The sequence below is a fragment of the Epinephelus lanceolatus genome, chromosome 7 (assembly GCF_041903045.1).
Source record: "Epinephelus lanceolatus isolate andai-2023 chromosome 7, ASM4190304v1, whole genome shotgun sequence".
In the NCBI taxonomy this organism is placed as follows: Eukaryota; Metazoa; Chordata; class Actinopteri; order Perciformes; family Serranidae; genus Epinephelus; species Epinephelus lanceolatus.
Genome location: NC_135740.1, coordinates 24,212,495 through 24,227,727, shown reverse-complemented (window position 1 = coordinate 24,227,727; position 15,233 = coordinate 24,212,495). Strand labels below are relative to the sequence as shown.

Sequence of the window (15,233 nt, the reverse complement as noted above, 5' to 3'; positions counted from 1 at the left end):
CTAACCTCGTTTCAAGCAATGCCATTTCTATTTATAGAAACACACACACAACGAATACCGATAGATCCACATATCGCAGAATGTGTCATAAGGCGCTGTTAGTGGCAAAATTGGTAATATTTAAGATACACTACCAACAATGGGCAACATGAAAGTCATGAACACATCGAGGTTATATAGCAATAAAATATCAAGTAAATCAAATACAATAGGCTATACATCTCTTAACTGTTCTGTTTAATGTTGTGAAATTAAATCAAAATAATCCTAAATCTCATCAAAACCTAATTTGGTAGTGCTTAAAGAATATAAAAATAAAATGAAATCTGTCTATTAAAACTACTGTCCACTGAAATATACAAAGTTCAGATACTTAAAACTAGATGTCTTTTCTTCAACTGATGAGATGCGTTACATGTAAAAGACTGTTAATTTCTAACCTCTAGAGGAGAGTCAGGTTCATCCAGGATGCTCTTGTCACTCTGTAGCCGCTGCATCGTCCCTGTAGAACTGGGGTCCATTATCAGCACGTTCTGACTACCGGCTCTGCCGAACTTACAGTCACTCTTTCTGGAGTCTGTCGTCCTGCACACCTCGTAACTGTACACGTGTTGGAGAGTCCCTGTCCCCAAAGTGTCTGAGTAACGTGGTGGATAATATGGAATGACAGGGAGACTGGAGTGATACAGGATGCGAGACTGTCTCCATCTGTAGATTTTCACTGATATAATAACCACCAAACACGTGATGAAGAGGAAGGAAACTACAGCCAAAGCCAAGACTAAGTAAAAAGTCAGGTTGTCATTGTACTCCTTGTCGTGTGGAAAGTCAGTGAACTCAGACAGCACTTCAGGGAAGCTGTCCGCCACCGCCACGTTAACAATGACTGTAGCTGAACGAGAGGGCTGCCCGTTGTCCTCCACTATAACACTCAGTCTTTGTTTGACAGCATCTTTATCAGTCACTTGGCGGATAGTTCTTATTTCTCCATTCTGTAAGCCCACTTCAAACAGCGCCCTGTCTGTGGCTTTCTGCAGTTTATAGGACAGCCAGGCATTCTGTCCAGAGTCCACATCAACAGCCACCACTTTAGTCACCAGATAGCCCACATCTGCTGAACGAGGCACCATTTCAGCCACCACAGAGCCACCAGTCTGCACTGGGTACAGCACCTGAGGAGGGTTGTCGTTCTGGTCCTGGATCAGTATTTTCACACTCACGTTGCTACTGAGTGGAGGGGAGCCTCCATCCTGCGCTTTGACGCGGAAGTGGAAGTCTTTGATCTGCTCGTAGTCAAAAGAGCGCACTGCATGGATGACTCCACTATCAGCACTGACCGACACATATGAGGAGACTGGCACTCCGTTAACAGAGGAGTCCTCCAGTATGTAGGAAACACGGGCATTCTGGTTCCAGTCAGCGTCTCTGGCTTTCACTGTGAATATAGAGAGGCCTGGTGTGTTGTTTTCTACAATGTAGGCCTCATATGAGCTCCTCTCAAAGACAGGCGCGTTATCATTCACATCAGAGATCTGTAAGGTGAGAGTGACGCTGCTGGAGAGGGAGGGCACTCCCTCATCAGAACACGTCACTGTTATATTATACTCAGAGGATCTCTCTCTGTCTAATTCACTGTCCGTTGTTAAGCTAAAGAAATGATTTGACGTAGAGGAAATAGTGAATGGGATGTTCTTATTAATATGACACTCAACTTTTCCATTTTTGCCCGAGTCCGGGTCTTGGATATTTATCATCGTCACAACGGTGCCAGGCAGAATGTCCTCTTTTATTGCACTGGACTTTGACATAACATTAATAGCAGGTACATTGTCATTTGTGTCAGTTATTTCAACTATAATTTTACACGAGTCAGTTAGTCCTCCTTCATCACTGGCCTGGACATGTATTTGATATTGTCGCTTCTTCTCAAAGTCAGTGTTGCCGATTAGTGTAACCTCTCCTGTTTCTCTATTTAGCTCAAATAATTCGGACACATTGTCGAGTAGATTAAGTATAACATACGATACTTTGCCATTAGATCCTTCATCTAAGTCAGAAGCGCTAACAATCACAACTTGCGTCCCTGGGGGCGAGTTTTCTGTGATGGTGGATTTATAGATTTTCTGCGTAAAAGCTGGAGCATTGTCATTACTATCCAGCACACTGATGTGAATCTGAACAGTCCCAGAGAGCTGCGGCTCACCGCCATCTACTGCTGTCAAGACAAGCGACAAATGATCCTCCTTTTCTCGATCTAAAGGTCTCTGTAAAACCATTTCAACCATCTTGCTTCCATCTGCTTGATTTTGTAACCTCAAAGCAAAGTTATCTGTTGGCTTTAACAAATAACTCTGAAGGCCATTCACACCGACATCCAGATCTATTGCTTGTTGCAACATGAAAACTGCTCCAGCGGCAGCTGACTCACTTATTCTGAATTTCATTTCACCTCTTTTAAAAATCGGGGCGTTGTCGTTTATATCTGTAACCTCGACGGTAATGCTGTAAAACTCCATAGGATTCTCTAAAATAACCTGGAAATGCAACGCGCAGGGCGCCGTCTCTGCGCAGATCACCTCTCTGTCTATTTTCTCTTTGATAAGGAGGACTCCTTTTTCTTTATCTAATTCGATGTACTCTGCACTGTCTCCCGTGTAAATACGAGCTTTTCCTGATTTCAGCCTTTTCACATCCAAACCCAAATCCTGCGCAATATCACCAACGAATGATCCTTTGGACATTTCCTCGGGGATGGAGTAGCTGACCTGCCCAACCACTGAGCTGAAAGAAAGAACCGAGATAAACAGCAGCACTTGCCGTCTCATTGTTCTGTCCGTCGTGTTCCTGTAAAATGAACCACGAAATGTTCTTGTAAAACCGACCTTTTCCTTCGGAGTTAATCCTTTAATGTCCTCGGGTTGTAAGTAATCACCAGTTAGGTTAAAAATACAGAAGTAAAATAACAATATCCGTCAAAATGAACGTTTGAGCTGCGGTCTTCGTATCATAGTGTTCCGTGTGTCTTCCTCTCGTCCTCTATCTGAAACGATGGAGGAGGTACTGCTGATTATTTCTTCTCCTCAACTAACACAGACTGGTCAACAGCGGCCCTAAGAGTTCACAATGCTGAACTACACAACACTGAGGAAGAGGGAAAACGATCAGTGGTTTCTTTATGGCCTGGTCCTTCAGGTTTGCCAGTCTCGTAAATTTAACAACAAATAGTAATACAAAAATAAATATAGAAATATAGAATTTACTTTTTCCTGAGCAATATGTAGTTGAGCTTGACAGGTCAACAGCATAGAATAAAAAAAGAAGATTAAAAAAGAACTGGGTCTTTGTGATTTATGTACAAACACTACTGAGGGAAACAGACTCAGTGTGGTGAAACTATGTGTTTTCATGTCTCTCTCACACACACACACACACACACACACACACACACGCTCTAGATAGTCGTTATGTCCACAGTGTTATCTAAAATATGTAATATTACGTTCCTTCAACAACTTTTTCTATATATTTAAACCCATGGAAATAAAATGATCCAGCTTCTTCTTTACATATATCACTCAATTGTTCAATGACAGGTCAGACTCGAAAACACAACCGTCGACCATCGCTGTGTCATGCCACCAACTGTCAAATACTTACGAATTTTCAGCGTGTTTTTAATCATACAATCAGAGTACAATCAAATAAGTTACTGATAATTCATTAGTTATTATAAATCACCTGCCACAAAGTGTTTTCAAGCTCAACAATTGCAGCTGGATGTACATTTGTACAAGCAAACCACCCATAAGGATATACCCGGCATACATATATCTTAACTCTATTATTCAGATGATTAGGACTGGAAAAGACAAACCTTCATATTGCAGAGACATATGAGAAACTGAGCACCACAAATCCTCATTAGCCCAAAAAAAGTGTTGCTCCAAGGCATGCAGTGATACATGACACTAAAGGAACAAAACAAGTAAAAAATAATATGTGCTTGCACAAGTTAAAAAAACAAACAAAAACTTTTAGATTAAAAAAGCGCCCTTAATAACTTACAAAGAAAACTCAGTGTTACAACTAAAGACACAAAATAGTCGCCGAAATTGTTTTGTTGGGAAAGAAAGTTTGACGTTTCAAATTGTAGAAGGACTTTGTGTTATCCAACACGCGGTCACACTGACACAATGAACTGATCTGACATAATTTCAATGTCTTACTTCTACTGCTAAGACTGACTGAGGCGCTGTCCGTGGTGCTGAAGTGAGAAAGAAAAAAAAAGAATCACACTGAAGCTGTCAGTTCTCGAAGACTAAACGTATTTTCTGTACTAGAATCACGTTATTTTCGTAACGCTTAGTTACCAATTACACTAACAAGCCCACATAATTCCTTGAATTTCCGTAGTACAACTTGTTAAACACAAATCTGTAAAATATTACTAATATTAACTATAATAACAGTAAGAAGAAGAGGAAGAAGAAAAAGGAGGTGTTTAAAAAATGCCACTGTCAGAGGTGCAACAAGAGCTCACATGAAATACTTCTGCTGTGAGGCGCTGCTGCTCAAAACTAAAGGATTATGTGGTTGCCGATAAAACACAAATATAACTACATCATTATTTCTAGAAAACTAACCTCTAGAGGAGAGTCAGGTTCATCCAGGATGCTCTTGTCACTCTGTATCCGCTGCATCGTCCCTGTAGAACTGGGGTCCATTATCAGCACGTTCTGACTACCGGCTCTGCCGAACTTACAGTCACTCTTTCTGGAGTCTGTCGTCCTGCACACCTCGTAATTGTACACGTGTTGGAGAGTCCCTGTCCCCAAAGTGTCTGAGTAACGTGGTGGATAATATGGGATGACAGGGAGACTGGAGTGATACAGGATGCGAGACTGTCTCCATCTGTAGATCTTCACTGATATAATAACCACCACACACGTGATGAAGAGGAAGGAAACTACAGCCAAAGCCAAGACTAAGTAAAAAGTCAGGTTGTCATTGTACTCCTTGTCGTGTGCAAAGTCAGTGAACTCAGACAGCACTTCAGGGAAGCTGTCCGCCACCGCCACGTTAACAATGACTGTAGCTGAACGAGAGGGCTGCCCGTTGTCCTCCACTATAACACTCAGTCTTTGTTTGACAGCATCTTTATCAGTCACTTGGCGGATAGTTCTTATTTCTCCATTCTGTAAGCCCACTTCAAACAGCGCCCTGTCTGTGGCTTTCTGCAGTTTATAGGACAGCCAGGCATTCTGTCCAGAGTCCACATCAACAGCCACCACTTTAGTCACCAGATAGCCCACATCTGCTGAACGAGGCACCATTTCAGCCACCACAGAGCCACCAGTCTGCACTGGGTACAGCACCTGAGGAGGGTTGTCGTTCTGGTCCTGGATCAGTATTTTCACACTCACGTTGCTACTGAGTGGAGGGGAGCCTCCATCCTGCGCCTTGACGCGGAAGTGGAAGTCTTTGATCTGCTCGTAGTCAAAAGAGCGCACTGCATGGATGACTCCACTATCAGCACTGACGGACACATATGAGGAGACTGGCACTCCGTTAACAGAGGAGTCCTCCAGTATGTAAGAAACACGGGCATTCTGGTTCCAGTCAGCGTCTCTGGCTTTCACTGTGAATATAGAGAGGCCAGGTGTGTTGTTTTCTACAATGTAGGCCTCATATGAGCTCCTCTCAAAGACAGGCGCGTTATCATTCACATCAGAGATCTGTAAGGTGAGAGTGACGCTGCTGGAGAGGGAGGGCACTCCCTCATCAGAGCATGTCACTGTTATATTAAATTGGGAGGCAACCTCCCTGTCTAATTCACTGTCTGTCACTAAAGTAAAGAAATTATTCGAGGTTGACGTGATTGTAAAATGAATATTTTCATCTAAAAGGCAGTGAACTTTGCCATTTTCATCTGAATCTGGATCCTGAACGTTCATCATTGTCAGAACTGTGCCTGGTTTAACATCCTCAGATATACTGGATGACGTTGACATTATATTGATAGACGGTGGGTTGTCATTTGTGTCCAGCACCTCAATTATAACTTTACATACATCTGAATTGCCACCTTCATCAGAGGCTTGGACATCTATCTCATAATGTCTAAATTTCTCATAATCAAGTTTCCCCACTAACGTGAAAACCCCGTTTTCTTTATCTATATCGAATAATTCTAGCGCCCCTTTTGGAGCATTAGAAATTGAATATCTTATGTGCCCGTGTGGTCCTTCGTCTGCATCAGATGCACCCACCGTGGTTAGAACAGCTCCTTTCAACGCATTTTCTTTCACATTAGTCTTATATTCTGCTTGAGCACAAACAGGTGCATTATCGTTTGCATCCAGCACAGTTATGACAATTAATATGGTTCCAGAGAGTTGTGGGTCGCCACCATCTAAAGCAGTCAATACTAAAGACAACCGCTCCTGTTTCTCTCGGTCAAGATGCTTCTTTAAAACCATCTCAACATTTCTACTGCTGCCAATTCTATAAGGGTTTAAAATGAATGTGTCACTTGTGCTGAGAGAATAGCCCTGGAGCCCATTAATACCCACATCATCGTCAGCAGCCTTTTCGAGGACAAATTTCGATCCAATTTGAGCCGTCTCACTAATTTCAAATTTCATTTCACTGTTTTTAAAACCAGGTGAGTTGTCGTTAATGTCGGTGATCTCGACAGTGACGCTGTAAAACTGCATGGGATTCTCCAAAATGATCTGAAAATCAAGAGCACAGGGCGTCGTCTGCCCGCAGAGCGCCTCTCTGTCTATCCGCTCTTTGATAACAAGGACTCCTCTTTCTTTATTCAGCTCGATGTATTCTGTACTTTCTCCGGTATATATACGAGCCTTCCCTGATTTCAGCCGCTTCACATCTAAACCTAAATCCTGTGCTATGTTACCGACCAAAGATCCTTTCGCCATTTCCTCAGGAATGGAGTAGCTGACCTGCCCAACGACCGAGCTTAGAGAAACAACCCAGATAAACAGCAGCAGCCCTACTTGCCGTGGCATTGTTCTGGCCGACATCCTCCCGTCCACAAAGAAAGCGATAACAAATACGTTATCCAGTCAGAAGATTTTAGACACAAATGTCAGTAAATCAATCCAGAATCCACACTCCCAGGAAGGCTGATAATCCGCGTGTATCTCCTTGTTTGATTATCTCCCTCTTCTGAAACGTGCCGTCACATCGTCTCTTTCTCTGTAACATTTCGAGATGATGGGGGAGGTACAGCTGCAATGAGCTGTGACATCTCAGCACACTGGTCAACAGCGTCCCTGTGAGTTGGATGCACTGAACTACACATCACAAAGAGTTTCCTCATTTTTATGGCGTTGATCATTTTATGTTCAAATATGCATATTTGAACTCGCAGCATTATTAACATGTTAATAATGCTGCGATGATGATAAATATTATAACAAATAATTAAGTGAAATGTAACTAACACACACACAGAGAGAGAGAGAGAGAGAGAGAGAGAGAGAGAGAGAGAGAGTGTCAGTCAGCTGGTCCTGAGGCTCACCTCCTCTAACAGCACAAGGCCTCAGGACAACCCTCATACAATCCAGCACAACCACATTATAGCTAAAGAAGAAGAAAACTACATCAACTATTAGACAACTACCACATGAACCCAAAACAAACTTCAATGCTATTTGGCCCTAAACAGGTGGTTCATGATGGCAAACTATGTGACCTCTGTGACAGATCAGAAACCAGGAAAGATACTGACTATGTACAGACTTAGTGATCACAGCCTGGACATAGAGACCTGCAGACACAGGCAGACCTGGCTACCCAGAGAAGACAGGTTGTGTCAGCTCTGTCTTCAGAGACAGGTGGAGACAGAGCAACACTTCCTGCTATAATGCAGCACATATGAAGACATGAGAACAAAGTTTTTTTCAGAAATTAAATGTAAAGTCCATGATTTTGATTCACTCTCTGACCAGACTAAAATGCAACATACTTGGAGAAAGTAGTGTCAGCGCCATAGATGCAGCAAGATATGTCAGTGCATGTCGCAGCCTAAGAGACAACCAACACAACAACATGTAGTTCACCTCATCAAAGATCACACTATGCCTTGTTATTTACTTCTTCACTTAGTGCATTTTTTCTTTAAAATTTATGTCTATGCATTTATAATAATGCATTGTTATTAATTGTTTTTTGAAGTTTTACTGTCTTAAACTATAATTGTACTTTGGCAACACATAAGAAATGTCATGCAACTAGAGCTAATTGTATTGAATTGAGAACCAGCTTTATGACCACACAGAAGAAAACAGATTGAAAAGGGGAAGATAAACAAAGCAAAACCTCAACAAAGTGTCAGCTGTCCATGGTGCTGATGCTGACAAGGAAGGCAGAGGCAAGAAAACAGAACTTTTAAAACTTATAGTGTAAAAGTATGTATGCGACCTTAATTTAGATGGACTGAGAATATTTAAAAATGTTCAGTTTATGGAGTACATGAGTAGTGGTATTAACGATGCTGCAAAACCCAATGCTTTAATCATATGCAGGTCTAAACAAAAGTAAATATTCTAGAACTGCCACTCTGATTTGAATTACAAAAATACCAAATGCTTATATAACTGACATGACCAACAAAAGCATTTGAATAATAATCTGGTGATTTTTTTTTTTTTTTTTGGATTGACAGCAAATAGCAAAGAGTAAAACTAACACTGACTTGCAGATTCATAAAACTTTATAACAAGACAAAGCCAACCTCTAGAGGAGAGTCAGGTTCGTCCAGGATGCTCTTGTCACTCTGTATCCGCTGCATCGTCCCTGTAGAACTGGGGTCCATTATCAGCACGTTCTGACTACCAGCTCTGCCGAACTTACAGTCACTCTTTCTGGAGTCTGTCGTCCTGCACACCTCGTAATTGTACACGTGTTGGAGAGTCCCTGTCCCCAAAGTGTCTGAGTAACGTGGTGGATAATATGGAATGACAGGGAGACTGGAGTGATACAGGATGCGAGACTGTCTCCATCTGTAGATTTTCACTGATATAATAACCACCACACACGTGATGAAGAGGAAGGAAACTACAGCCAAAGCCAAGACTAAGTAAAAAGTCAGGTTGTCATTGTACTCCTTGTCGTGTGGAAAGTCAGTGAACTCAGACAGCACTTCAGGGAAGCTGTCCGCCACCGCCACGTTAACAATGACTGTAGCTGAACGAGAGGGCTGCCCGTTGTCCTCCACTATAACACTCAGTCTTTGTTTGACAGCATCTTTATCAGTCACTTGGCGGATAGTTCTTATTTCTCCATTCTGTAAGCCCACTTCAAACAGCGCCCTGTCTGTGGCTTTCTGCAGTTTATAGGACAGCCAGGCATTCTGTCCAGAGTCCACATCAACAGCCACCACTTTAGTCACCAGATAGCCCACATCTGCTGAACGAGGCACCATTTCAGCCACCACAGAGCCACCAGTCTGCACTGGGTACAGCACCTGAGGAGGGTTGTCGTTCTGGTCCTGGATCAGTATCTTCACAGTCGCATTGCTGCTGAGTGGAGGGGAGCCTCCATCCTGAGCTCTGACAGTGAATACGAGCTGCTTGATCTGTTCATAATCAAAAGAGCGCACTGCATGTAGAAGTCCAGTTTCAGAGTTTATGGAGACATAAGAAGAAACTGGGCTGCCACTGACCTGCGTGTCCTCTAGAAAATATGAGATTCTCGCATTTTGATTCCAGTCAGAATCTCGTGCACTCACGCTGAATATTGACATCCCAGGGACATTATTTTCAATGATATAGGCAGAATAATTTGGTTCATTAAAGAGCGGAGCATTGTCATTTACATCAGATATTTTCAGGTGTAAAGTTGTTTCAGTAGAGAGTGGGGGTGACCCTGAATCAGTTGCAGTTATGGTTATGTTATATTCTGGCATTGTTTCACGATCAAAAGGTACATCTGAGAGCAAACTGTAATAATTAGTCAAAGAAGTCTGGATTTTAAAAGGGAGGTGAGAATCTATCGAGCACCTTATCAGTCCATTTCTTTCAGAGTCTGCATCTTTAACATTAAAAACAGCTATAGTCGTGCCTGGATGGACATCCTCTGAAATCAGACTGGAGAAAGACATTATATTTATAACTGGAGCATTATCATTTATGTCGGTGACCTCAATGACAACTTTGGTTGCGTCACTCAGGCCACCTTGGTCTTTCGCGATCACTCTTATTTCATATTTTTTGTCTTTTTCGAAATCAATATTATCAGCCACAGTTATTTTGCCAGATAAACTGTCAATTTCAAATTTTTCGCCGGAGCTTCCCTTTAGGTTAGAAAAAGTATATGTGACCAAGCCGTTAGACCCACTGTCTGCATCTGAAGCATTCACAGTAGTTATGTATGTGCCTATGGGTGCATTTTCTGTCACAGTAGCAGTGTACAGTGTTTGATTAAATACAGGAGGATTATCATTTACATCAAGAACAGTGATCTCTACATTTACTGTACCAGATCGCTGTGGAGTTCCTCCGTCTACTGCAATCAGCTTTAAAGAGAGATGTGGATTTAGCTCTCTGTCTAATGGCTTCTGTAAAATCATCACGGCGAATTTGATGCCATCAGCGTTAGAGTGTTGCTTCAAAACGAAATTACCATTAGGGGATAAAACATATTTTTGCAAGGTGTGAATCCCTGCATCGGGGTCATAGGCGCTCTCCAAGTCGAAATGAGAGCCTATTGTTGCAGATTCGCTTATTTCTAGATTAATGACATCATTTTTGAAGGTTGGCGCATGGTCATTCACGTCTAATATTTCTACAGTCACCCTGTGCAGTTCAATTGGGTTTTCCAAAATGATTTCAAAGCTGAAGCTACACGGTGTTAAGTCTCCACAAAGCTCCTCTCGGTCAATTCTCTCATTCACCACTAGAATCCCTTTGTCTGTTTTTAGCTCAGTATACTGGTTGTTTTCTCCGGTCACGATACGGGCCCGCCCAGAACGGAGCCTCCTCAGATCTAAACCAAGATCCTGTGCTACATTACCGATAAGAGAGCCTTTCTTCATCTCCTCTGGGATTGAATAACGGATCTGACCGTTGATAGTGGAAATCATGAAGACAAAAATGAGCAGTTGCCATGTAAGTGTCCAACACATCAGCCATTTTCCGCATCGGTGCTGGCGTATCCCCATGTCGTTAGGAGTAAAATCCCGAATGAAACTGCAAATTATAATCCAACAGCCACACACGTAGACGCAAACTACAGTCCAGTTCAACAGTGCTGCATTCCTGTGGAGCAGAATTGTTCGGTAATTATCAAACAAAAAGTGTTCTTTCAAAGCGACTGTGTTTCCGTCGAACGCCTCTTTGTATGAAAGACTGTGTTTCTCCCTCTACTCTTTCTCTCCTCCTCTCTCCTGACAGTCCTAACAACATCAGACTCTGTTTCACTGATCAACAGCGTCCCTTAGAGTCCAAACGGAGGAAAGAACCGGATCAGATGCATTTGGAATAAAAGGAAAATGTTTTCCAAGCAATCTAATGTAAAAACTGACAGCAATATAAAATAACATAAAATGACAAATTAAAATAAAATAAGATAAATAATAGATTGGATATCTCAGCCCAAGATGTTAAATCAGATCACACACTTCACACATAATCAAACCACAGACAGAAGGCCAGCGAGTAAACCAGTCATAATGTGTGGAGCTGTCCAACACTGCAGTTCTGAAACTATGAAAAGCGGTTGATCGTTTAAAGATTAAATCCTGCCTATGGTTAGAAAGTAACATATAGAGAGGTAAAAGAAGAACGTCAATTACAACAGAAAATGAGCTCATCAGACCTCTAAGGAAGATTCAGCAAAAGTTATCAGTCGGTTCTCACACAAAGCACAACTTCATCAAAGTAGTGTGGAAAAATGATAATGCATATCATTGTTTCAGAATCGAGATGATATCTTTATGAAGGTTTAAAAATGAATGCAGAAAAAGTGGTTAAAAGTGTGACACTGTCCATGGTCCTGAAAATGAGGGTCTCGCACGCAACAGTTTACTATCGATTTTACGAAACACAGAGGGAACATTAAAGGTACAGAGACGGAGCTATGTTATTTAATTAACCTCTAGAGGAGAGTCAGGTTCATCCAGGATGCTCTTGTCACTCTGTATCCGCTGCATCGTCCCTGTAGAACTGGGGTCCATTATCAGCACGTTCTGACTACCGGCTCTGCCGAACTTACAGTCACTCTTTCTGGAGTCTGTCGTCCTGCACACCTCGTAATTGTACACGTGCTGGAGAGTCCCTGTCCCCAAAGTGTCTGAGTAACGTGGTGGATAATATGGAATGACAGGGAGACTGGAGTGATACAGGATGCGAGACTGTCTCCATCTGTAGATTTTCACTGATATAATAACCACCACACACGTGATGAAGAGGAAGGAAACTACAGCCAAAGCCAAGACTAAGTAAAAAGTCAGGTTGTCATTGTACTCCTTGTCGTGTGCAAAGTCAGTGAACTCAGACAGCACTTCAGGGAAGCTGTCCGCCACCGCCACGTTAACAATGACTGTAGCTGAACGAGAGGGCTGCCCGTTGTCCTCCACTATAACACTCAGTCTTTGTTTGACAGCATCTTTATCAGTCACTTGGCGGATAGTTCTTATTTCTCCATTCTGTAAGCCCACTTCAAACAGCGCCCTGTCTGTGGCTTTCTGCAGTTTATAGGACAGCCAGGCATTCTGTCCAGAGTCCACATCAACAGCCACCACTTTAGTCACCAGATAGCCCACATCTGCTGAACGAGGCACCATTTCAGCCACCACAGAGCCACCAGTCTGCACTGGGTACAGCACCTGAGGAGGGTTGTCGTTCTGGTCCTGGATCAGTATTTTCACACTCACGTTGCTACTGAGTGGAGGGGAGCCTCCATCCTGCGCCTTGACGCGGAAGTGGAAGTCTTTGATCTGCTCGTAGTCAAAAGAGCGCACTGCATGGATGACTCCACTATCAGCACTGACGGACACATATGAGGAGACTGGCACTCCGTTAACAGAGGAGTCCTCCAGTATGTAAGAAACACGGGCATTCTGGTTCCAGTCAGCGTCTCTGGCTTTCACTGTGAATATAGAGAGGCCAGGTGTGTTGTTTTCTACAATGTAGGCCTCATATGAGCTCCTCTCAAAGACAGGCGCGTTATCATTCACATCAGAGATCTGTAAGGTGAGAGTGACGCTGCTGGAGAGGGAGGGCACTCCCTCATCAGAGCATGTCACTGTTATATTAAATTGGGAGGCAACCTCCCTGTCTAATTCACTGTCTGTCACTAAAGTAAAGAAATTATTCGAGGTTGACGTGATTGTAAAATGAATATTTTCATCTAAAAGGCAGTGAACTTTGCCATTTTCATCTGAATCTGGATCCTGAACGTTCATCATTGTCAGAACTGTGCCTGGTTTAACATCCTCAGATATACTGGATGACGTTGACATTATATTGATAGACGGTGGGTTGTCATTTGTGTCCAGCACCTCAATTATAACTTTACATACATCTGAATTGCCACCTTCATCAGAGGCTTGGACATCTATCTCATAATGTCTAAATTTCTCATAATCAAGTTTCCCCACTAACGTGAAAACCCCGTTTTCTTTATCTATATCGAATAATTCTAGCGCCCCTTTTGGAGCATTAGAAATTGAATATCTTATGTGCCCGTGTGGTCCTTCGTCTGCATCAGATGCACCCACCGTGGTTAGAACAGCTCCTTTCAACGCATTTTCTTTCACATTAGTCTTATATTCTGCTTGAGCACAAACAGGTGCATTATCGTTTGCATCCAGCACAGTTATGACAATTAATATGGTTCCAGAGAGTTGTGGGTCGCCACCATCTAAAGCAGTCAATACTAAAGACAACCGCTCCTGTTTCTCTCGGTCAAGATGCTTCTTTAAAACCATCTCAACATTTCTACTGCTGCCAATTCTATAAGGGTTTAAAATGAATGTGTCACTTGTGCTGAGAGAATAGCCCTGGAGCCCATTAATACCCACATCATCGTCAGCAGCCTTTTCGAGGACAAATTTCGATCCAATTTGAGCCGTCTCACTAATTTCAAATTTCATTTCACTGTTTTTAAAACCAGGTGAGTTGTCGTTAATGTCGGTGATCTCGACAGTGACGCTGTAAAACTGCATGGGATTCTCCAAAATGATCTGAAAATCAAGAGCACAGGGCGTCGTCTGCCCGCAGAGCGCCTCTCTGTCTATCCGCTCTTTGATAACAAGGACTCCTCTTTCTTTATTCAGCTCGATGTATTCTGTACTTTCTCCGGTATATATACGAGCCTTCCCTGATTTCAGCCGCTTCACATCTAAACCTAAATCCTGTGCTATGTTACCGACCAAAGATCCTTTCGCCATTTCCTCAGGAATGGAGTAGCTGACCTGCCCAACGACCGAGCTTAGAGAAACAACCCAGATAAACAGCAGCAGCCCTACTTGCCGTGGCATTGTTCTGGCCGACATCCTCCCGTCCACAAAGAAAGCGATAACAAATACGTTATCCAGTCAGAAGATTTTAGACACAAATGTCAGTAAATCAATCCAGAATCCACACTCCCAGGAAGGCTGATAATCCGCGTGTATCTCCTTGTTTGATTATCTCCCTCTTCTGAAACGTGCCGTCACATCGTCTCTTTCTCTGTAACATTTCGAGATGATGGGGGAGGTACAGCTGCAATGAGCTGTGACATCTCAGCACACTGGTCAACAGCGTCCCTGTGAGTTGGATGCACTGAACTACACATCACAAAGAGTTTCCTCATTTTTATGGCGTTGATCATTTTATGTTCAAATATGCATATTTGAACTCGCAGCATTATTAACATGTTAATAATGCTGCGATGATGATAAATATTATAACAAATAATTAAGTGAAATGTAACTAACACACACACAGAGAGAGAGAGAGAGAGAGAGAGAGAGAGAGAGAGAGAGAGTGTCAGTCAGCTGGTCCTGAGGCTCACCTCCTCTAACAGCACAAGGCCTCAGGACAACCCTCATACAATCCAGCACAACCACATTATAGCTAAAGAAGAAGAAAACTACATCAACTATTAGACAACTACCACATGAACCCAAAACAAACTTCAATGCTATTTGGCCCTAAACAGGTGGTTCATGATGGCAAACTATGTGACCTCTGTGACAGATCAGAAACCAGGAAAGATACTGA

General features: G+C 42.6%; 2 protein-coding genes and 2 pseudogenes across 3 annotated transcripts; all 4 read right to left on the bottom strand.

Annotated features, from left to right (window-relative positions):
* Nucleotides 1–123: 123 nt before the first annotated feature.
* LOC144463821 (protocadherin gamma-A9-like) lies at nt 124–3,150 on the bottom strand. Its single transcript, XM_078169363.1, has one exon. It carries the CDS (start codon nt 2,823–2,825, stop codon nt 429–431), a length of 2,397 nt encoding a protein of 798 aa, XP_078025489.1. The 5' UTR covers nt 2,826–3,150; the 3' UTR covers nt 124–428.
* Nucleotides 3,151–3,154: 4 nt separating this feature from the next.
* LOC144463816 (protocadherin gamma-A2-like) lies at nt 3,155–7,384 on the bottom strand. Its single transcript, XM_078169360.1, has one exon. The coding sequence runs from the start codon at nt 7,044–7,046 to the stop codon at nt 4,617–4,619; it is 2,430 nt and encodes an 809-aa protein (XP_078025486.1). The 5' UTR covers nt 7,047–7,384; the 3' UTR covers nt 3,155–4,616.
* A 1,133-nt stretch (nt 7,385–8,517) lies between these two features.
* Nucleotides 8,518–11,852, bottom strand: LOC144463813 (protocadherin gamma-A10 pseudogene; annotated as a pseudogene). Its single transcript, XR_013491810.1, has one exon. The product of XR_013491810.1 is annotated as a protocadherin gamma-A10 pseudogene (transcript).
* A 150-nt stretch (nt 11,853–12,002) lies between these two features.
* LOC144463820 (protocadherin gamma-A2 pseudogene) lies at nt 12,003–14,862 on the bottom strand (annotated as a pseudogene).
* Nucleotides 14,863–15,233: the final 371 nt, after the last annotated feature.